General features: G+C 42.0%; 2 protein-coding genes across 7 annotated transcripts; one reads left to right on the forward strand and one right to left on the reverse strand.

Moving 5' to 3' along the window:
- The first annotated feature begins 17 nt into the window (after positions 1–17).
- Positions 18–11,224, forward strand: il15ra (interleukin 15 receptor subunit alpha). Of its 5 annotated transcripts, none has more exons than XM_076721910.1 (8): positions 19–251; positions 1,220–1,420; positions 2,583–2,630; positions 2,709–2,756; positions 4,312–4,431; positions 7,506–7,607; positions 7,706–7,796; positions 8,008–11,224. In XM_076721910.1, exons 1-8 carry the CDS (start codon positions 173–175, stop codon positions 8,087–8,089), a joined length of 771 nt encoding a protein of 256 aa, XP_076578025.1. In that variant the 5' UTR covers positions 19–172; the 3' UTR covers positions 8,090–11,224. The 5 variants fall into 5 exon arrangements, with proteins under 5 accessions (XP_076578029.1, XP_076578025.1, XP_076578026.1 ...); XM_076721911.1 differs by having other exon boundaries at positions 4,315–4,431; XM_076721914.1 differs by lacking the exon at positions 4,312–4,431 and having other exon boundaries at positions 18–251.
- On the reverse strand, positions 11,225–21,282 carry fbxo18 (F-box DNA helicase 1). Of its 2 annotated transcripts, none has more exons than XM_076721909.1 (21): positions 20,866–21,282; positions 20,433–20,600; positions 19,547–20,136; positions 19,275–19,411; positions 18,992–19,139; positions 18,691–18,872; positions 18,528–18,602; positions 18,159–18,250; positions 17,703–17,871; positions 16,707–16,926; positions 16,517–16,604; positions 16,319–16,414; positions 16,075–16,211; positions 15,835–15,931; positions 15,567–15,733; positions 15,187–15,283; positions 14,894–15,088; positions 14,476–14,601; positions 14,260–14,366; positions 11,802–11,936; positions 11,225–11,706 (listed from the first exon to the last, which is right to left on the reverse strand). In XM_076721909.1, exons 1-21 carry the CDS (start codon positions 20,882–20,884, stop codon positions 11,545–11,547), a joined length of 3,207 nt encoding a protein of 1,068 aa, XP_076578024.1. In that variant the 5' UTR covers positions 20,885–21,282; the 3' UTR covers positions 11,225–11,544. The 2 variants fall into 2 exon arrangements, with proteins under 2 accessions (XP_076578024.1, XP_076578023.1); XM_076721908.1 differs by having other exon boundaries at positions 19,547–20,139; positions 20,866–21,266.
- Between the last annotated feature and the right edge of the window lie 521 nt (positions 21,283–21,803).

Here is a 21,803-nt window from a genome sequence, read left to right on the forward strand (position 1 = left end):
CGTCCGCATGGGAGCGACTACAGACCACGTGATCCACTACGATCCGCCCGTATTGAAGTGAAAGTCGAAAGTGACAGAAGAGCAGTGGCACCAGGACGGCGCAATGTGAGGACGGGCTTACCGGTCGTGGTTTATTTGGCGATCATGTTGTAATTCTCTACAGAGCTGACAGATGGATCTGGGTTCAGCCTTGTTTTCTGTGTGCGTTATGATGATCAGTCTGCTCGGAGCTGTGCGCTGCTCCAACGGCGGTAAGTGCAAAATGAACTCACCGCACTTCACACATAAAATCATATTCACAAGTCCTTTTAAAGAGTCTTCATTTTTACTGTAGGTGTATGCTGTGATGATTTGTTGCAAATCAGGGCAACGCAAAATAACAATTAGAAAAAAATGAAAATATTTTGTATCATTACTTTAACTTTCCCTTTCTCAGCCACTACCGTCTGAGAGGGTTTGTACAATCTGAAACTATGACTAAACAAGACAAACACATTAACAAAACACAATCCAGTCAATGTAAACTCTGAACAAAACATATAGATAACACTGCAGTGACAACATAGACGATGACATTTGAAGGAGTTCAGACCATTCCTGTGCCTTGGGAGACAGGTGAGCAGTCAAAGAGATCAAGGATCTTTCATCTACAGTGCATAAGCAGATAATCAATTTTCAGATTCAGTTTCAGGTTCAGTTCACTTCTATGAATTTTTACCATGTAACACTCAGATTCCTTTTCAATCTTGGTAAACAGAGCTTTAGGCGAGAGCTACTCTAATCACCTGTATCCACGTGTTACTGATTAATCTAAACATGTACTATAAAACAGATTATGGAGTTGCCATAGAGCAAAAGATCAGTAAATCCTATATTATGTGTAGAGTTGTCTTCGGAAAAAATCTGCACAATTCCAACATGACTCATTGACAAGTGAAACCTGTTCCGGTGGGACTGTTTTTCAGTGGTGGAATGAAACTGAGGCAATTACTCAAGTACAGCATTCTGCATTATGAGTGCTTTTACTGTTGGTACTGAAAGTAAATTTTAATGTTAAGACTTCTGTACATTTACTTGTAATACTTTGAATGCATGACTTTTACTTGAGTATTTCTACACTCCAGGATTGCTCTCTTTTTAATTAATCCTGTTTCGCCATCCCTTCGTGAATCTCTGCATCTGCATTTTAACTTTGACCACGTGATGTTTTTTCTTCCAGAGGGAGTCGATTGTCCTTGCCCAAAAATTCCTCTTCGAATTCTAACTGAGCCTCCACCAACGACCTGCTTCCAAATAGACGGCACTTTTCGCTACAGGTGTATAAGAGGTTATGTGAGGAAGGCGGGAACCTCAGATCTCACCAGATGCAAGCTAAATAGCAGTGTCGCAAAGTGGAAAGAGCCGTCGCTCCGGTGTATACGTGAGTGTTATTGGTTCTTTGTCTTTACATCACTCACAAAATTCAAACTGATTGAGCAGAAGACTGAACTCGAGTGAGGCAGAATACCTCTCCACCCAGTTACCATTATAGTTGTATGGGGACTGGCTCATCGGGCTCAAAACTATCTTCCCAATCAAAAACATATTCCATAGGTGCTGGAAGTCACTACAGAGAGACAGAGCAGTGCTGTCATTCAGAGGTATAAACTGAGAATGCAGATTTTCCACTCAAACTTGTGAAAATTGGTGTTTGCTCCAAAGAAAACACAAGTATAACACAACTGTCGGGCTGCAGCACAGCAAACCATTTAGAATTGTATTCTTCATAAACAGTGTTAGGCCAGTGTGTTTGTACTGATACATGTAACCTGACTCTAGTGGATCACTCCCTGTTTATACAGAGTATGTGACTTGGTGGAAGGAAGGAAGTACCTACTGTATGAGGACTGACATGAGCCAATGCTCTATTACAGCAGTTTATAAATGACACTGATTTGGCAACTCACAGAGAGAACAAATGAATGGTACTTAAGTACACATACGTTAGCCATCCATCCATCCGTTAACTATAACTGTTTATCCTTCAGAGGGTTGTGGAGGGATGGAGCTGATCCCAGCTGACATTGGGTGAGAGGCGAGAAACACTCTGAACAGGTTGCCAGTTTATGATAAGGCTGACAGAGATAAGCAACCATTCATGCTCATGTTCACACCCACGGGCAATTTAGCACACAGAAAAGAAGAAATGGGAGTTTCTATTCGCATCACTCTCCTCTGCCACAACCATCTTCTTCATAGACCATAAAATTCTACTCTAAACACGCTGGTTGGTTCAGAAGCATCTCTGGAAATCTCTTCCAGAAATGTGCAGCATGCTGTTTGGCGACAGCGTAGCTTTCTTGCTCAAAGTATGAAAATAAACAAATAATTTTTTACCTAAAATTATAAAGTATTTTTAGGAGGTTGTGAAGAAATGGAGGGACAATCTAGACAAAGAGCTGTGTATCATCTGCATACAGTGAGATGTAGTGTTTGGTGTTATGTAGAGTAAAATGGTCATGGCTGGCCAACTGTTTATGTGTAAACTGTTCATAGTTTCAGATGATGAACACATATTTTTCAAACTATGTGTTGTGTTTCAGCTGACCCAAAGGGAACCACAACACAGCCACCAAGCACCACAGCAACAAGTAAGTGTATCTGTATGCATGAATGAGGGGGGAAGTACTGTTTTCACATTCATGACTAATGTTGGTCTGATCTTGCAGAGGGTCACACAGATTTTCCCCATGACTCCATCGTTACCACCACAGTCAGTGAGTTCTATATTTGCATGAAATTTGAAGACAGAAATACTAATGAACTAATGATTAATAAGCACTAATGACGAACAAAAAACCCTCCTGTTTTGATTCGACTGGCTAGATCATTTTTGTTCGTACAGTTTTAGTGATTAGCATTAGCAAATGATTGCAGTTGTGGTAACAGCAGTTGTGTTGGTAGTAATGATTAGAAGCAGCAGTAGTAAAGGTATTATCTGTGCCAATAGTAGTTGTAGTAACAGCAGCATTAATGGTTGTAGGAGGCTCAAGAGATGGGTAGCTGCATGCCTTCAATGAGAGACCAACGTGGTTATTTAGCTCTGATAAACTGCTTTCATTGCATAGTATTATATAAATATCATAATAAACTGAGGTAAATACAATGCAAAATGTAATGCAGTAGATAGTGGTTCTCATTTTTCTGTGTTGAATCATGCACATGTGTTCATGACATGCCTGTACCCTTGACTTGTCATAGCAGGAAATCCACATTAAGCGTTACAGGACCCCAGATAACTTCAATGGAATTCAGCCATTGTTAATGCTACTAGTTACACTCATGTTCCACAAGGCCAGATGTTCAAAACTGAAACTGGTCTACAGTTACAGCTCAAACAAATGAGCTATTAGCAAATGAACCATTCTCCTTAGCCTTTTCAGTCGACCCAGACTCTGCAGTGGTTGTGTTATATTGCTATTGTTGCACAAAAGTGGTTAAAAATACTCTAAAGCTTTTAAAGCTGCCTTAATTAGTATTTTTGATTAACAATGGGTCCAGTGAATTAGCAGCTAGGTTGAACGTAGTGGAGCACAGGTCTAAATAATGATTTTAATAAATGTTGCATTCTAGTCACTGGTATGACTATCTGGTACATCTAAGTGGAAAATGGAATAAGTAGACCGGCCTGTTTGTTTCTTCCTCCCTGAGTCGTAGAAGTAGTACCAGTAGTAAAGGTAGTTGTAGTATTAGTATCAGTAGTAGCAATATAATGGTTGTTCTGGTGCTTTACTGGCTGTAGAAGTAGCAGCATTTGTGCTTTTGTTTGCCTTTTTTTTGAATACATGCTGGCTGTAACGACTTAATTTCCCCGGTGGGGGAGCAATAAAGTCTTATCTTATCTTATCTTTTGCTTGGTGTTATAAGAGTATAACTAGTACTGTTACTGGAAGTGACAGCAGTTATAACTGTAGTAATAATATTAAACAAACTAACACAAATCTTTGCATGTTTTTTCATTTTTTGTTATTCATTTTGTGGCATATTATGTCTGATGAATATTCTTAACAGTGTGTGTAGCACACTTGTGGAACAGTGCTTACTTGCAGTACTTCTGTATCACACAGTCACTTGTTACCTGCATGAGTAAAGACTGGACTCTTCAAATCACAGTATGACTTTGCTTTCTTCAACAGTAGTTTTACAAATAGCAGTGATGGTAGAAGAAGCAGCAGAGGTAGTGTGTAACAAAGATACAAGTAGTATTAGCAGGAGTAATGCAGTCATGCCCTCAGCTGTATAAGAGAAGTCTCATTCTTTTCTTATCAACAGCAGCCTCCACCAGCCTACAGATGACTCAGAGTATAAGCATCTCAGCTTCAGTATCTGCAGGAACAGACAACACAGAGCCAACCTCCCCTGGTCTGCAGGTCCAGTCAGATCACTCACCGGGTAAACACAGGAGCTTACAGTCACATGTGCTATGCTGATTTTCCTACTTGGCCCCCACATTATTGTTACTTATAGCTGATTTGTATCAGATAAGGTTTTATCGGTAACTTCCAACCAATCAGCATTACATAAGACATACATAAAGGCATCAAGACAAGATGTAAAAGACACACCTAGCAATATAAAAAAGACAGTATAAAATGATTAAAACAAAGTAAAACATAAGATTAAATAATAAGATATAATGGTAAATACAGATTGAACAACAGAATAAAGATTACAGAACAGCTATAGAGCAGTGCAAAATGTGAATGGATAGTCCTAAATTTAACTTAATAAAATGCAGTGGTAAGCAGAAAAGTCTCATGTCCTGACTTAAAATAACAAAGCTAGGACAGACTTCAAGTTTTCTTGAAGTTTCGGGTCCCATATTATTCAGTGCTTTACAAAGCAGCAGTAGAGTTTTAAAATCAACTCTGTAACACACAGGAAGCCAAAAAAAAAAAAAGGGTTGGAGTCCATGACTACACTAAGATTTCTGGCCTAGTTAGCGATTGAAGGGGGGCGCTGACTTTTAATCGTTCTCCTTTGGGTACAAAGACAATAATTTCAGGTTTATTTTCATTTAACTGGAGGATGTTTTGGCTCATTCAGTCATTGATTTGTTCAAGGCACTCACTCAGTTCTTGTTTGGGATCATAGTCACTGTATATTTGGTTGTTTTCCATAATCTGCACGAGTGGGAGCATGTAGCTGTTGAACAAAAGAGACTCGAGAATGGAGCCTAACCCTAACCCTTATTTTTGCCTGCACAGATGTGTAATTACCAGTGCACACAAAGAGGTCCCTGTCCTACAAATAGGACTCAAATCAGTTTAGCACTGTGCCTTGTCAAATGCAGCACTGAAATCTAATGATGTTAGATGGATGCAAGGACAATACAGACCCCATACCAGATGGAGGACCCGATAGCTTGTCTAATTATCTGAATTTTATCATTGAAGAATAAGATGAATTCATTGCAGAAGGACTGCTTTCCATTTCTCAGTTCTTAACTATAAATGCATGCACTGAGACAGTAACCTCAAAGAAAGCACAGGAATGGTCAGAAAGAGCAACATCAGTCGCAATTCCCTGGGAGATGTTTGTGAAGTTGTTTGTTTGTGAAGTCAGTGCCGATGATAGACAGCAGTTCAACAAAGCCGATGAAGTTTGCACTGTGTTCAGGTGGCCTGTAAATGCTTCAGAATACAGGAGCAACATACAAAAGAAGCCGGCTTTCCTTTCCTATGCACTCTAGCTTTGCTCATAAAGCTGAAGGTGCGAGGGGGTGATGCAGTTCAATCAGAAAATCAAGATTATACTTGATGATTAAACCATTGATTAATAACAGCTTGCCTGCAAAAGACCTGAGATTTAATAAAGCAAAATTTAGTGGGTGTTTCAATTATTTTGGGCGACAGGCTGTGGCTGAGGAGTAAGGGGTAAATCTGCAGAATGAGTGGAGCGGTGTTTGTTTATTCCACTTCTTATCATGACAAGAATAGGCACATGATATCCAGAGGAAGGGCAAGCCTCTGTGTGTTGGTGGGGGCCACTGTGCAGGGCAGTTGGTACATGCCAAGAGGGAGAAAGAGGAGACATATTTTAGTGCAGTGGGACAGGGCAGTCCTAGGCATGTTGTTTCCTGTCTGCACTGATGCAAGGGAGATTTGCTGGTTGTTGATTTGAACGGTGGTGATACGTAGCGAGATGCAGCAGACAGTTAAACTGTTCGATAAAATCCTCTTTTGGCACTCTTTGCAAACATCATTGGTCGCTATATGTAGAATAATATGATACATTTTGAGGGTGTTTCATCAGCTGAGGGATTTTCTCCTGTATGTCACAGACCATCGCACCTGGAATGCAGTATGTTTTAACTGTGCAATCCCTATGTTGCTCTTGATGTGCACCTTATATAGCAGCGCCTCTTGAATCGTCTCTGTTGTCGATGAGTTTTTCCCCCTTTGCTCGACAGACGTTTTTGTCTTTTTCTTTTGGCTGACACCCATCATAAGACTTTCATGCCTTGTCTTGTTTCAGTTCTTGTCCTGCATATTGCACTACACATTTCTACCTTGTTTAGTATCTGTTTAGCATCTTGTTTGCACCTTATGGAATGTTTGCTTCACTCCGACCGAATGTTGCATCATTCATTCTTTTTGTTTTAGAGCATGAGAAACACACCTGCGTTTCTCTGTGTACTGTACTGCAGCGCATTGAGATCAATTGCAGTAAAGTCTCTTTTATCTCACAGTATGTCCAGTCTTATTAGCAGCCGTCTCTGGATTCAGCGAGTCTTTGGGAAGTTATTGTGTCATTTAGATAGCTGGGCTTTTAAATCTGGTCGAGTTGAGTTATCATGAGCTAACTCACAGGCAGAAGACGTTGGCAGTGTGTCATGGAGTTCAGATTTTGTAGCTCGAGACAAGTAGGAAAAAGCACAGCAGCTAAACAGAGAGCAAATGAGAAGAGCGCTGTCTTCACTGTAGGAATAAGCGCAACCATCAGCCATTGTGTCCAACATTATGTATGCTTTAGTATATATGTAAGATTGTCCCCCTACATTTCTGTTGATGATAGCAATATACCTGTATGATATTTGGGATATTAAAGGAGGACATTGTAAATGATTAACCTTAAAAAATATTGGTTTTTCAGTCAATACAAATACATGTGGTACATCATTGCAAAGATGAGACGATTTATTAAAAAAAAATAAATAAATTTAAAAATAAATTGTAATTTCTGTCTGTTATTTATTATCCTTCAAACTCACCAGAATTCTTGTATTTCACTGCAGCAATTTTAATAATTTTTGTACTTTTAATAGGAACATTCATGCATTTTACTTATTCTCGATTCTAAGAGGAAAATTATAGCATTTTAAGAATTCAACTGAGCAGCTTCATACATGCCTGACTTAAAATTATCGAAATATCAGAGGGATTAGGGTTAGTTGTAGCTGTTCATGTACGACTGACTGACAAAAAAAATCTTATTCAACCTTTTTCTCCCTGCTGGAAAAACAGATTTTGTGATACAAACCAAAGCAACAGACGGGACAACATCGACCTCAACCACCGCTGAGCCTTCAAACAACAGGACAGCTATTCCTTCTGTGTCCATCTCCAGTAAGCTTTGACATCATTGTACTAAATCTCCTACTAGAAGAGAATCAGTAGTATACAGGGGGAACATTTTATGTTGACCGTGTCTCTCTTACTGACAGAACTTAGCAGCACAACAACAGCGATGATCGCCTTCGCTTCACTGGTGATTGTCTGTGCTTTGATTGGAATCAGCTTCTTATGTTATAGAAGGTAAGCCAGAAAAAAATCATGGGGACATAACAGGATTTCCGTAGGTTTTGAAAATAATTCTATGTATTTCTGCAATTGTGTCAAACTCACTTGCTGAAATAACTCCAATTTAGGTAAAAGAATTGAACTATACATGTTTATCCATCAGTGATCACAAAGTTAGATTAACTGTTCTGTAAAAAATGTCATCACTGTTTCCTTTACACCTTAGGAGGTCAAAAAACTTCGCCCCACAGCACACAGCAGAAGAGCAGATGCCCATGAATCATGATCCATCCGCACCAGCGTCGTAGACTTTTTTCCCTGTGACCTGCTGCTGTGGCGGAGAGCAGCAGCTTCACTGGAGCTCGATGGATCGTCTCCATGCAGTGAAGGACGGGTTATTACCTGCACACAGGACTGGAGAGTGTGTAATCATCCTCGGTCCCACAACGCATTTGACGTTCTGTCAGTGTTACCAGAAAGCATCATGGCTGGCTTGATGTGACATTTGTTGTTTGCACATTCCCAAGAATATGAACTTGCAACCTTTTTCTGAGCAGTTCACAAGACACTTAAACCAAATATTTGAACTGCATTTGACATCTGACATTTTGAAGACCTTGTGGCCATTCACCTGGTGCTACAACAGGCGGTGCCTATTTTGGATAAGTACTTCCTGACAAGTATTGCCTGAATCAATCTCACGTATATCCTTCCACTGCCAGGAATAATCACCAACGGAACAAGTCGCATCTGAAAATAGTTCTACAATTTACTCCGGTTTGAATACAGTTTGGCCAAAACTACAGTACCCAGCTGTTTTAGGGAATTATTCTGCCATTTTCAAAATCGTTCCTGACGAGTTTTTCGAGATTTACATCTTGAACCAGTGAACCTGGTGCTGAGTGCCACAGACAGGAGTTGTTGATTTTGGTCTTGTCACGGGAATAGTTGATAATTATTTAATGGAACAGTCTTGATTGTAAACTGTAAACTGTGAGGATTATATGATCTTGGTGATACTCTGCACTCTAATTGTATGTTCGTAAAATTAATTAACTGTAGAGTTAAAGGGTTTTGCCATTAGAGAGTGGAAAATTAAATGATGGAGACATTTTGTATGTGCTGGCAGCAGACTCAGGTACACAATTTGTCAGAGGCACAGCTAAAAATAAAAGTGGCAAAGCACAAACTTTGGTCAAAATGTAGTGTGCAGCCGCTTGTTTTACTCATTCTTCTCCACAGCATTCATGATTTTGAAAGGTCAGCAGGCTAGCTAAGTGCCTACCTGAAGTGCTAAAGGCTAATATGGTTAGCTGTAAGCTAAGCTAGGCTAATTAGCAAGCATAACTGTGGCAAGTCTATTTCTTCTGTGAGTAGCAGAGTGCCAGCCTTCATGGACATTATCAGTCTTTTTCGACTGAGCTTGTAAGACCTTACTGAACCAACAAGCTAAGTATTTGCTTAGCTGTTTGTTTAGCTGCTGTAATGTTACCTTTGAGGAATATTTGCTAAAACAACAACCAGCTAACAGTTAGCAGTGAGCTAGGGACACTGACCCAAGTGTTTGTAAGTGTTAATGTGTGTCCAACCCTGTATAGCAGGGTGAGTTTACCCACATCACAAAAAATAGATTTTGGAGATAGATGGAATTTGTTTGTCCTGCTAAAAAGTGCGAAAGAAACAACATTGGAAAAACAAAATAAAAGTGCGCCTTTTCAAGTGCCTCTCAGATATCAAGAGCAGTCCACACGTGTACACACACCTGGCTGTCAATGTTTTTTGGTTTTTGGTTTTTTTTTAACTGGGGCAATTTCTGTGGTTGAACCGAACCATGGCCATGGGTGTATGCAGCTGATTGGCTGTTTTAAGTTGTAGCCACCGTGGTGTAACAGACTGTGTCCAGAAATACCGGAATAAGCTTAAAAAGTGCTTTTAATTATAAGGGAAAAGTGTCCTGGAGCACCGTGGTAGCCAAAATGGTTACAGCACATGCTAAATGGTCGCAGCACTAGCTGGTTCTATCTGCCTCTTGAATATCAACTGTCCCCAGGTTGTTAAAATCCCCAAATTCTGAGATGAGATGTAAAGGAAATGATCTCAGTTCCCTCAGCAGGTGTTAGGTAAAGAACCGCCCCTGCTTGTGGTTAGAGCAGAGCGCGCATCTGCCGCCGCTCACCAGAAATCTGAACAAGTCACTTTATGTTCATTGTGCTTGTTGTCTCACACTGAACACGAAAGCTTCCTCCTCAGTTCTTGGCTTTTAGCAACTAACTGTGTCCAGAACATATTACTGTGTGGCACCAGTAAACGTTTCCATGAGGTGCTTCAAAAGCATGTCTTATTAATCACTGTACAATGATTGAAATGTGTCTTTTCCTGAGACTCCTGATATTTATGAACAACTGCATGTTTAATAGTATTTTTTTAAATGTTTTTCATTCATTCATTTTTTTGTATGCCTACATATGGACTTAACATTTTCTTTGTTTTATAATGGTCAGTATGGAAAAAGCCACAATGAATGATTTTCCACTGAAATCGCTCATGAAATATGTCATGGGTCAGCAGCTTTTTCAGACAGTGTGAATCAGCCTTTGCTCTTTTTTTTTTTTGTTGCTGCTGCTCCACACTTTCAGTTTGTATAATTGTACATATTGCTTAAAAGATACTAGACGTCTTTAAAATGAAGGACTTCTGTGGCTGCTGAGAATAGAATCAGCTTTCAAGTCAAAACTATATTGACACATTACATAAGAGTTAAGTCAATATGTCCCTTTCCAGATGTTGGTAATTTCCCACTGAAGTTCTTTGAGTTCCCCTGTTCCAAAAGTAAACTTGAGAACCAAGTAACACCAAAACACTTTCTTTGCCAAAAGTGCAAACAAAATAGTTCCTGTTCTATGCTTCTGTCACTCTTCTGCAGACTGAAACTCACAGCTGCTCAACACCAGTGTAGGCTGACCCCACTCATGCTGAAATTCTGATAATGTAAGAAAATTTCAGTCGTATATGCTCAGGATGAATAAATCAGCCTAGTCTCTTGTACACGACTTTGTGTTCGAGTACTTTAGGTTATACGATATGCTCTGGTTTTATCTAATGTACTGGAGGATTCTGTGGTATGTTGTAATTACTGGAAATCCTGTTTGACAGTGTTCCAAAGAGGCTGGGGCTGATAGGTAACAGCTGTCTGGCAGGAAGATCTTAAAGCAGAATTCAGTTAATCTCAGTTCAGTCGTTTGTGGGTTCTCTGCCAAACACACAATGTGGAGTCTTATAAGTACTACATCCAAAACCACGGATGGAATGCAAAGTTAAGTTTTCACCTCATTATCTGTCTTTTAAAACACAAACTGCCAAAAAAAGATTTGATTAAAGGAGAATGACACTCACTAAATGTGACATTGTTGTTTCTTTTTAAGTAAAATTGATGAAGTCGGCCAGCAATTTCTTGTTTTTTTAATACTCAAACAGTGTCAATCACACTGTGCTCTCCAGTTAAACCTCAGTCTTCCACTGAGGGCCACTGGGGGACACAGGCATCTCAATCAGATATTACAACAACCAATTTCCTGTATCTCACCAATAAAAATACACATCTTAACAAAAATACAAAACAGTTACAATGTAAATAGTTTTCAGTCTGTTTCAGTGTCCCTTACATTGCTTGTCTGGTCAGTGTTTCAAACAGTGATGTCCAGTCCTTCTCCCACAATGCATAAAAGAAAACAGTTTAATTTTAGGTCCTGGAAAACAAGCTGCGCTAAAAAAGTGCCAGGAACATCACGTGGTGGTCCAGCGGGCCGAGTCTTCGGGGCATTTCGGCCATCGAGAGCACGTCGTCAGTCATGAGGAAGGCAGTGGGCCCGATGCGAGTCCACACACACCTCTCACACAGCGGGCCTCCATCAGACACACCATCCGTCTGGATAGGACAAAAGAGGGAGACTAGAAGTCACAGCAAGTAACGTCTGGAATATTTATTTTTCAATACAGCCTTCCCAAAACGCTAACTCTTACACATTTCATCTGTCGTTTCCACATGACGAAGGCCGAGCTGGGCGTGACGCAGTTGGGGCAGTCTGTGACGATACACGGGACAGGCTCGCCCGCCTTCAGCAAGGAGCTGGGCATCTGCGACTTCAGGAAGTATTCCTGGAGACGGTGGTGGAGAGAGGACAAGGCAGACAACTGAGCTTACGGTACAAAATGACAAATTGAATCTAGGCTCATTTTTTCTCAAGTTTTTGAGTTTTCAGTTTCCAAATGAAAAAAAACAATAGCTGTGCAAAAGAGGAGGAAAATGCATTCAGCACACTGAACATAAACAGAAGCCAATTTTAGAAACAGGCAATAGCTTGAAGATAGCTTCCACTATTTCAAACAGCTTTATTGTCACACCCATTTCATTACATCTCCTGATCATTTCAGCCCACTCGCATTTTCTCATAACTGTAACAAAGAATAGTGGGAAAGCAATCCTCCACAGACCTGCTACAAATACTTCTGATATGTCATCATCTCAGTTGAAACTCAAGCCCCTAATAATGGGCCAGACCAGTTGAGGAATGTGCTTCAAGACCACCCTTGCTGAGTGCCTGTGTTCTCCAGCAGATGTATCTAATCTGTGTTGTGCTGTGTTAACTTTCTCACACTGAATCACATCTCTGGTGGTGTCAATCTTTGGCCTTCCCACTGGCCACTGCGCACAAATGCAGACAGTCTGGTTAAGTGGAGCAATGATCCCCATTAACAAACAAGAGCAATTACCCTCATTATTAACGCTGATGTTTCTCGTTAACTGGCCTCATCTGTTTTATTTAGAGCAAAATTGTAGTAGCAGTTCTGCTCAGTCGTTCTGATTCACTTCTGTTGCTCTGGATTTGATTTTGAGTGATGCAATGGACACATTGAAATGCAATTCGAGACACATCTGTAGAAATCTGACTGGAATCGCATTTCAAGCCACCTCCACTAGGCATGGATCCAATTTGCAACAATCATATTTCAAGTGTTTTTGTTTAGTTGTCCAGACATTTTATAATTTATCTGGAGATAAATCAGACAGAGGTACAGCTGCAACCATTTGCCTAATTGTTCAATCCAGAGGGAGATGTTGAAGGGAAGCTCACTTTTGTCCTCAATGAGGATCTTCAATGGGAGACAATGCAACACTTCTACAGCTGCTGGAGCCGCACTTAAGAGTGATGGATGTTTTTTCTCTGCACAGGCTGTGCCAACAATAGTAATTTATTCTTATCACTTGTATGACGGCAGAGGAGACGAGAAAAGAGAAGTCCAAACAGTGAAGTGTACACAAATCCAGCTTCGGTTTAGCTGTTGTTGCCTTGGTTTGTTGATTCGTCACAATGACTGAAAAAACAGGACACCAGCCAGGTCCAGGTCATGTCAGGTCACTGAAGTAAGGGTGTGGAGCTTTGAAGCAACTGGAGAATGGAGCCCATGCTGTCTTAAAGTACGTAATCTAATCCAGCCCTAATAATGCCTCTTGGTTGAAAAATCTTAAAGACTAAACAGCAAGTTGTTTCCACTTCCTGCTTCTGCTGTGGGATGATACTGCTCCTGGTGTAGAGTGTCAATTTTGATAGGTCATAACCCATCAAATGCAACCAATAAGAAAACCAGTTCACGTATATTCTTGTAAAAGTACCAACTTGTAGGATTTTATGACATTCCTGACTTGCACAAAGAATTAACCAAGCACTAAAACACTTTCACAGGAAGTGAAACTGGCAATGATTTATGTTAGTCTACATCATGTTACTGTAGAAGTGCGAGATAAGGAACTTTCAGAACCACAGGCAACACCCACTCTCTTCAACACAACCACAGCATCCTGACAGCAGAAGACAACAAAAGAAAAGCAAGTGATAGAGGCGGTGGTGGCCAGGAGGACGTGCTGGTTATGAAGTTGAACACTGAAGAGCGAGCATGTCATAAGTAACATGGAGAATTACAGTGACTCAGAGTTGGATGCTAGTTGGACGCCCCCTTCAACACCCACGGTACAGGTGCAGACACATGTACTCCTCGAACTGCAGGAGGTGGAGGTTTAGTTAATTCTATCCAGACTGTGAAAACAAATAGGACAGCAGTATCCGTCAGGGAGAGACAGACGAAGTTACTGAAGCAGTCCACTGGAGCACGCGAAGACACACTAACGTACCGTGCTGTTAGCTAGCTGGCTAACAAACAAACCTTAGCTCTGCACTACTAAAAGTTTGATTAATGGGTGGACGGTCATGATATTCTTGGTTTTGTTTTTCTTGGCATATACTGTTTAATATGTGCACAATATCACTTGGGGTGAAGTGCTAACATTTTATACCAGCTGTAGTGCAGATGTTTGTGCATTCAGCTATCAGATGTAACAGTGACTTGGAATATGTAAACATAACATGAACCTGCAGATGCATTCAGGATAAGGAGTGAGGGGCACTGTGAGATTATGTCTTACTCCAGCCACTGTGAGGATGCGACGGATGGTCTTAGTGATGACCAGTGAGGTCTTGGCACGAGTCACCGCCACATACAGGAGGTTCCACTCATCATCAGGAATGTTAGCTGAGCAGGGAAGAGAAGTATTCATACTTAATGTAGGATAGGATAATACGAGAAGACCGTCGATCAAAAAGCTAGAATGTAAAATATATGTATAAGAGAAGAAACGCACCGAACGAGAAGTAGGGATTGAAGTGCAGGTTGTGTCTCGAGGAAGGGACCTTGGTGAAGCCTTCGGAGACCATCACAGTGTCGAACTCCAGACCTTTGGCCTTGTGGACTGTTCCCACAATGAAGTCTGGGACCAAACGGTAAACATCAGGAACAAAGTGGGACTCAATCAAGTGCACTGCAAGAAGAATGACTAGAATCCCAGCATGAGGATTACAGCTTGTCTGTAAAACTAATGACTGACATCTTCAGTAGGAACCAATGGACAGGCAGGCGGGTTAAGTCAAAACGTAATGAAAGACGGAGATTCATGGTCATGAATGTCAATTTTCCTTGTCATGTTTTGGGCCAAGGCCTGAGAATGGTGGGAATCAGATATCATACAGTGAGTCAAACTATGCATATGTTTCTTTGCATACCTGCGTTGTTGAGGTCATTTTCATAGCAGCTTTTCAGGCGCATCACCAGCTCAGGGATGCGACTTCCATATTTTTCAACGATGCTGAGTTTGGCCTCCAGCTCCTTGTCCTCCGTCTGTGTGACGTACTTCTTCAGGGCCCAGAAGGGATTCTGACTTCTCCTGGCGAAGGAGCGAATCAGGGGATCTCTGATAACTGAAAGCAGAGCAAATTCAACATAAAGTCAACGTTTTTTTCTTTTAAAAAGGAAATAACTCATGGGATAAATATGTGTGCGTTTGTCTGAATCTTACATTTTGGTTGCTGGCCTGGCCCTCGGCTCACCTCTCTTGAGTCCTGCATCAGCTGCCAGATATCCAGGATCCGATTCAGGCCGATACCTGTGACACCCTAAAGGAAAATGTGGACATATAAGTGTCTGATCAACGTGGGACTTCTGAATACTAGTCACATTTGCGCTAACATTTGCCTATACCTATTATTGTAATGTCTAATTTTGACAAAATGTCTGCTGAAATCCACAAATACTGTATGTTTATTCCCATACTTTCTTCTTAACAGGGTGGAAATCATGGAGCCGGCTAGCGTAACTTAGCATAAACACTGGGCACAGGCTTTGTGGGCTAGCTGGCTTTGTGTGCATCTGTGAGCAGATATATGTATATAGGCTCACTCCTATGAAGTGGATCCGGCAGAGCGGGTTGGCGTCAGTGAGCCGGACAGCTTCACTGAACACACTGAGATTGCATCTCGACAAGATGGCCGTCTTCCCCCGACAATGGCTGACACCTGCGCTCATAGCTGCTGTCATGTTTTCTGCAGTCTCGTCACACACGCCCCCTATGGAATGGATCGTAGAAATATTTGAAGCTTTTAGGACATTAAATCCTGCATTTTCTTGAGAACGTTATATGTATTTATATGTAGATAACATACTTTACCTTTTTGCTTTCCTCCCACTAGAATCTTCTGCACACTCTTGCACACATTGAGGATGGTGGCACCCACATAAGCAATTTCAGCACCAAACCGGAAGCTCTGGACAAAGACATCAGCAGCAGGGAGGTTTATTTTTCTGATTAATCCTGAACTGCAGAGGGCTGAACACAAGACCATCTTCATGTGACTGTCAGTCTAGTATTAGCACTCTCCTTCCGGTGAACAGATAACAGACAGTATACCTGTGTCAGGTAGTAGATGTGCGTGTGGTCCGCGGTGTGCAGGGCATTGACAGCTCCTTTGAAGGTGTAGATCTGCTGATGAGGATCTCCAACCAGGATTTTCCCACAGCTCTGAGATAGAAGCACATCCATGATGGCTGGGAGGGAAGGTAAATTCCATCGTCATCACAAAGTTAAGCAAAATAATCACAGTTATACTCTTCCTCAGTCCTGCAGGCCTGTGCAACAGTTATCATGTCATTACCTGGCGTGCAGTCCTGGGCCTCATCGATGAAGAGGACGTCGTAGCGGTCAGACAACTGGGGCTTTGGGATTTGGAGCTGCCATAACTTAAGGTAACCTGGGAATGAAAAGCTCTGTTTTATTCTGATATTAGAGGCATTGCTTCTTATATCAGAATGACCTCCTGCGTATTCATTTCACTCATTCACAGCTGCCGTACCATCGTGGGTCATGTAGTAGGCTTCTTCTTCTGTCTCATTGAGATCCATCATTTTGTTCCAGATTGTCCGCGCATCGTGGACAAACAACTAGGATTCCATGATGAAAGACATAGAATTTAAATAAGACTTTGCTGCGATTATGATTTATTCACACTACAGGCAAACTTGTATACATTCATGTGTCCGTACTGGTTTTTCATGTTGGTCTATTTCCTCCCTGTGGCCGTTCTTGGTTGCACGGGTGCTGGGAACGTGTCTAGTGGTGATAGTCCGGTCCGTCGAAGCCATGAAGGCATTGAGAGTTGAGGTCACCACTTTGGCTTTGATAAAGCCGCCACGGCCTTCAGGCAAAACGGAGTTGAGGGTGAACGGCTTCAGGCTGAAGGTTAGCTTCTTATGAAGATGGTAGCTGCCAAGAGGAAGATCACAGAGAAGCAACAATTGCCAAATTCAATACATACACTGTGCTTTTTGAGTTGAATGTGATGCATGTGGCAATTTGGTTCTAACGGCTATCAGCTGATATTAAATCCCCCATTTGCTATATTATCGCTTTCAGAATCCAGTCTTGTAACTAAATAATGAGCGGACAACATGTGCAATTGATCATTTACTTAATTCATCAAGTAATACTATTTGGAAAAAATGTTATCTTATTAGCATACACCTCCCATTGTATTACTTGGAGCAAAACTTGAGAAATTTAATTGCCAAATTCAAAGTTTCTCCCATACGACTGACCCAAAATATGTTAACCAAACTTCTTTTTCCAGGTCAGACTTCCTCCCCAGAGAAGTTAGTCATCAAGCTAGTACGTGCAGACACAGAACCACTGACGGGAGTTCACCGCAGTGAGCAAACAAAAAACAGTAACGTCCATTTTACCCTTTATTATTACACTTCCACATTCTGTTTTAGTGTCCACATCTTCTCCATAACACGCCGGAAAGTTTCGTCACCTGCTCTTCTTCAACTGAACTGAGAAGCAGAACTTCCCATTGGCAGCACTGTTATCATGGTGCTCTGGGCCAGAATGACATTACATTACATTACATTTTAACATCAAAATATATACTGAAGCAGAACAACATTCCACAGCCACCTCTTTCTGTCCACAGTCTGTACTTCCAAATACAAAAACTGAAACATTTGACTGTCCCTGAGGACACCTGAGGGCATTCTTACCTCCTCCCGACGTCCTTGAAGGCCAATGCGTGGACAGTCTTGCAGTCTACATTGCTGGGGAAGCGGCGCTGCGCCTCACTGGCCACCGACTTGTTGAAGGCCACGTACAGGAAGCGGAGGTGTGGCCGTTGCTCGGCGTACTTCACCAGCGTGGTCGTCTTGCCTGTACCTGCGGCAGACAGTTATGGCACTAAGAGCCCTGATCTGCAAGGCTGGTACACACAGCAACACGGCCAAAACTTATTATTGACCTTCAGGCAACGTTTCAGAGGCGTACTGCAACCAAAACAAACTTGCCCTTATAAAGGTCTGAGCAGTGGTCAGTAATAATAATGAGAAGCTGAGCGTTTTACTCAGCGTTACTTATTTTATAATTTTGCTTTAGTGTGTTCTTGACGAAGTAAAATTATTTTACAGAATATGGATGCCGATGAGCAGCGACGGCCGCCATTGTACCTGCAAAAGCCACGATCTTCACCACATGGTCTTCCTGGATGTCGTGGCTGAGGATCAGCTGCTGTTCACGCGTGAGGTGGATCTGAGGCCGCCTGGTTGACACACACACATGCACGCACGCACAAAAAATGCTGACTGTTAAAACAACTAAACCTCCTCAGACAAGCATCACTTCAGTCCAGTTCCTGTTGGCGTAGTATCACATGAGTAGCATGAAGTGAAGAAGCTGTCTAAACACATTTGACTTGCCATAGAGACTTAACAAAAAACTGTTTGCAGAAAGATGGAAGTTGGAATAAATATTGTCTATCCTGATGAAGAAGTTAATAAACAAAGCAGGCTGTATTTAGTTCTCATTCTGATCCTCACCCGCTCTGACCGGGGCCAACAGAAAAGGGCCCGTTCTCCATCAGGTGAAGTACATAGTAGATGTTGTAATGCAACCTAGAGAGGTCAAAAAGAGAAGCATCGTTGGGGAGGCTGACGAGAGTGAGGTGGGAATGTTAAAGCTGCTGACACTCGCAGCTCTTACCTGTTGCTAATCTGGATGTCGTTCCTCTTTAAGGCGAGCAACATCATGGCCATGTGGCTGAGGTACTCTGTGATGGCGGTGTCTGACATGCAGCCGCTGAGCAGAGACACCAAGGCCTGCACGTCAGCAACACTCTCACTTAGGATCAGTATGACAGCCATGGCTGCGTAAGGGTTGGGACCCTGGAGATGGGACAGGAAAACTTTTGGGTAAGTTCCACAGAGGTCACATGCACACTGAACTCCAGTTTCACAATATGATTACAAGAGGGCCTTTGTGTATTTGTGTGTGCAAGTCATACCTCCACGCTGAGGTTAAAGTGCTTCTGAATGTCAGGAATACGTAATCTTATAGAGGCTTCGGCCTGAGGAAAGAGGCGATGTTTCTTAACACACTCCAGAACATCCTCCGGTCTCACCCGCTCTCCTACCTTATGCTGTGCCATTAAACTGACCAAAACACACACAGACGAGATAATGACTGGGATTGCTGTTGTCAGTAAGCCTAAAACAAACATCTGAGAGCCTCTTCTTCCAGTACGTATCATTGCAGAAATGTCCCTTGCAAAGGAAATGCAGACTTACATAACAAGGTATCGTATGCTGTGCTGTGATGATGCTGGATTTGTTATGCCACTGCTCCTCAGGACGGAGAGGATCTCCAGTTCTGTGGCCTGCTCCCTCATCACGTAGCGGTAATATTGTTTCTTGAAGGGGACAAACTGCACAAAGGAACCAACACATAACATTCACAACAGCTATGTTAATTTGATGTTTGATAATGTTACTTAATTTTGAAATGCACCACCATACCCTGCTGCTTTTATGCAACTTAATGTAACTGTGGTTTGTTTAACCTTGCTGTCTTGGACGATGTTTCTCCAGCGATGGCAAGCAAGGCTGACATTGCGGTAGAGATCCTGGGCGGGGACCTGGCACAGTACTTGCCTCAGCAACTCCTCTGGAAGGTCCTCTATGCAACCCTGGGGCTGCAGCAGAACCTTGCTGCTGCCCAGGAGCCCATAGTGGGCGTCAGGGAGGGCCTCCACCTCCTCGTCCTCCTTGTGAATGTCACTGTCACATCGGTCAAATTCATCATCGTCCCCAAACATCTCTGCTGTCATTCCCTCCAGATAATCCACCTCCTCCTGCTTTGTCTTAGACTCTGGCCCCATCACGGCAGCTAACAGGCTAACATCGTCAACCTCGTCCTCCTCTGCTTCAGGTTCTGGTGTCATTGCAGCAGCTAACATGCTGACACAGTCATCCTCCTCCTCTTTCGCAATCTCTGGCTCTCCTTTTGGAAAAAGCTCTCCATTGAGTCGATTTGTGTGTGTGGAAGACCGAGGCTGGGAGGATTTGTGCGGACTGGTACTGATGACTCTTGTCACAGAGAAAAAGTCATTGATGCCCTTCTGTTGCCCAGCAGGACTTCCTGAGGAGGATGCTGCTGGTGTAAGAAGTGAGACAGAACATTCAAAGTGGGACATTATTTTATTACCTTGCAAGGCAGCTGCATTCACGAGATCACAAGGTCACAAGAGATCATGCAAGCCGAGAATTCATCTTGCCAGACTTCAACTTATGTGCTTGTGACCAAACCACAGTTGCTTCAGATCAATAAGCATCCTCTGAGGAACTACTGGCATTTTGAAGACAACATTGGTGGACTGACTGACTTTGGCAAGAGTCCTACTACAAGATCATACAGTTCGATTTGACAGAAAGTTTATAGCAGATTACCACACTTCCGTCGCTTGGTGGGTGTCTTAGGGTAAAGCCACCGGCTGGGGTCGCGGCTGCCTTGCCCATGCTTGACGGCGTGGGGCAGGGTGAGGGCATTACTGCCCTCTGCACTTCGCCCCAGTTCATCACACTCTGCTGCGTTCAGGTGCCTCCTTTTGACTTTCCCTAGGGAAACCACACAACATTCCAGTTTGTGGGATTGTCCTTCTACAATGTGAGCCATTTAGCTTTCCTGTCTACAATGGTATGTACACTGTTAAGTGTTTACAGTGCTAGGGTTGAACAAGGATGCCGGTTTCATACTGTACATGATCATTTTGACTAATTACCAGCCAGTCATATCCTTTTAGAAGCCACTGGCTCCCCCCTTTGCTCTAAACGGGTGAATTTTGCCTCAAGCTTTATTGACAATTAATTTACTTAACGTTACCTTTGACAGCCTCCTCCATCCGTCCAGCTCATAGGGATTTTATTTAAAAAGAAAGAGAAAAAACTGCGTAACTTTATGTCAATGATTCAGAATTTGTTTTGCTGAAGTTAAAACTTAGCAAACTAAACAAAAACACTGTCGTCGCAGCCTCTAAACAGATACAAGATAGCATCGAACCGTCGGTGCTATGGCTAATAAATATCAGTAAACAACTGTTTCTACCTTATTTTAAACTTGTGAACAGCACATTTCCTTTAGGTTTACAACCACGACCCCGTCCCAAAACTCAAATGTGCCGCTCCCCTAATGTCAACATACTAATTAATGTTCTTACTGACTTATTGTATTTGTTGTGAAAAACATACACCACAGCGAGCTAGCTTTGGTTTAGCGAAAGTTCTAGCTACGTGATTGGTCAGCTCGTCTTCTTCTTGGAAAACTATCAATAAGCTGAATTACCGTCACCTACTGGACTGGAGTGCGTGGCAGTTTGTCGGCAGAACTGAAAAGTTCAATTAATAACATGCTGTCCAACCTAATTACAGCTAAACAGTTATGATCAAGCCTTTGCATTGATGTCGTTTTCACACATATATCCACAGGACGTTTTCCTGGCAATAATGCTATATAACTGCAACATTAAAAAAAATAAAAGGCATCAGCCAAGCCACAACAACACAGAGTTTTTTATAGCTGTGGAAGCAAAGTGTGAGTGGCCTAGAGCTCAAATATGTTATTGTAGTTGATATAACATTAACATGAAAAAACTGTCTGGATGAAACCTCTCCAACAGGACTGAACGTGCCACTCATGTCTTTGGTTTTAACTTATATCAGACAGTCAGAACTCGGATGTCATGCTACAGCATCACCTGATGTTGTTGATATTTTTAGGTAACTTGTAATGCACTGAAAAATACTGTGGTGCTCAAACCCTTG

The sequence above is a fragment of the Chaetodon auriga genome, chromosome 22 (genome assembly GCF_051107435.1).
Source record: "Chaetodon auriga isolate fChaAug3 chromosome 22, fChaAug3.hap1, whole genome shotgun sequence".
Classification (NCBI taxonomy): domain Eukaryota; kingdom Metazoa; phylum Chordata; class Actinopteri; order Chaetodontiformes; family Chaetodontidae; genus Chaetodon; species Chaetodon auriga.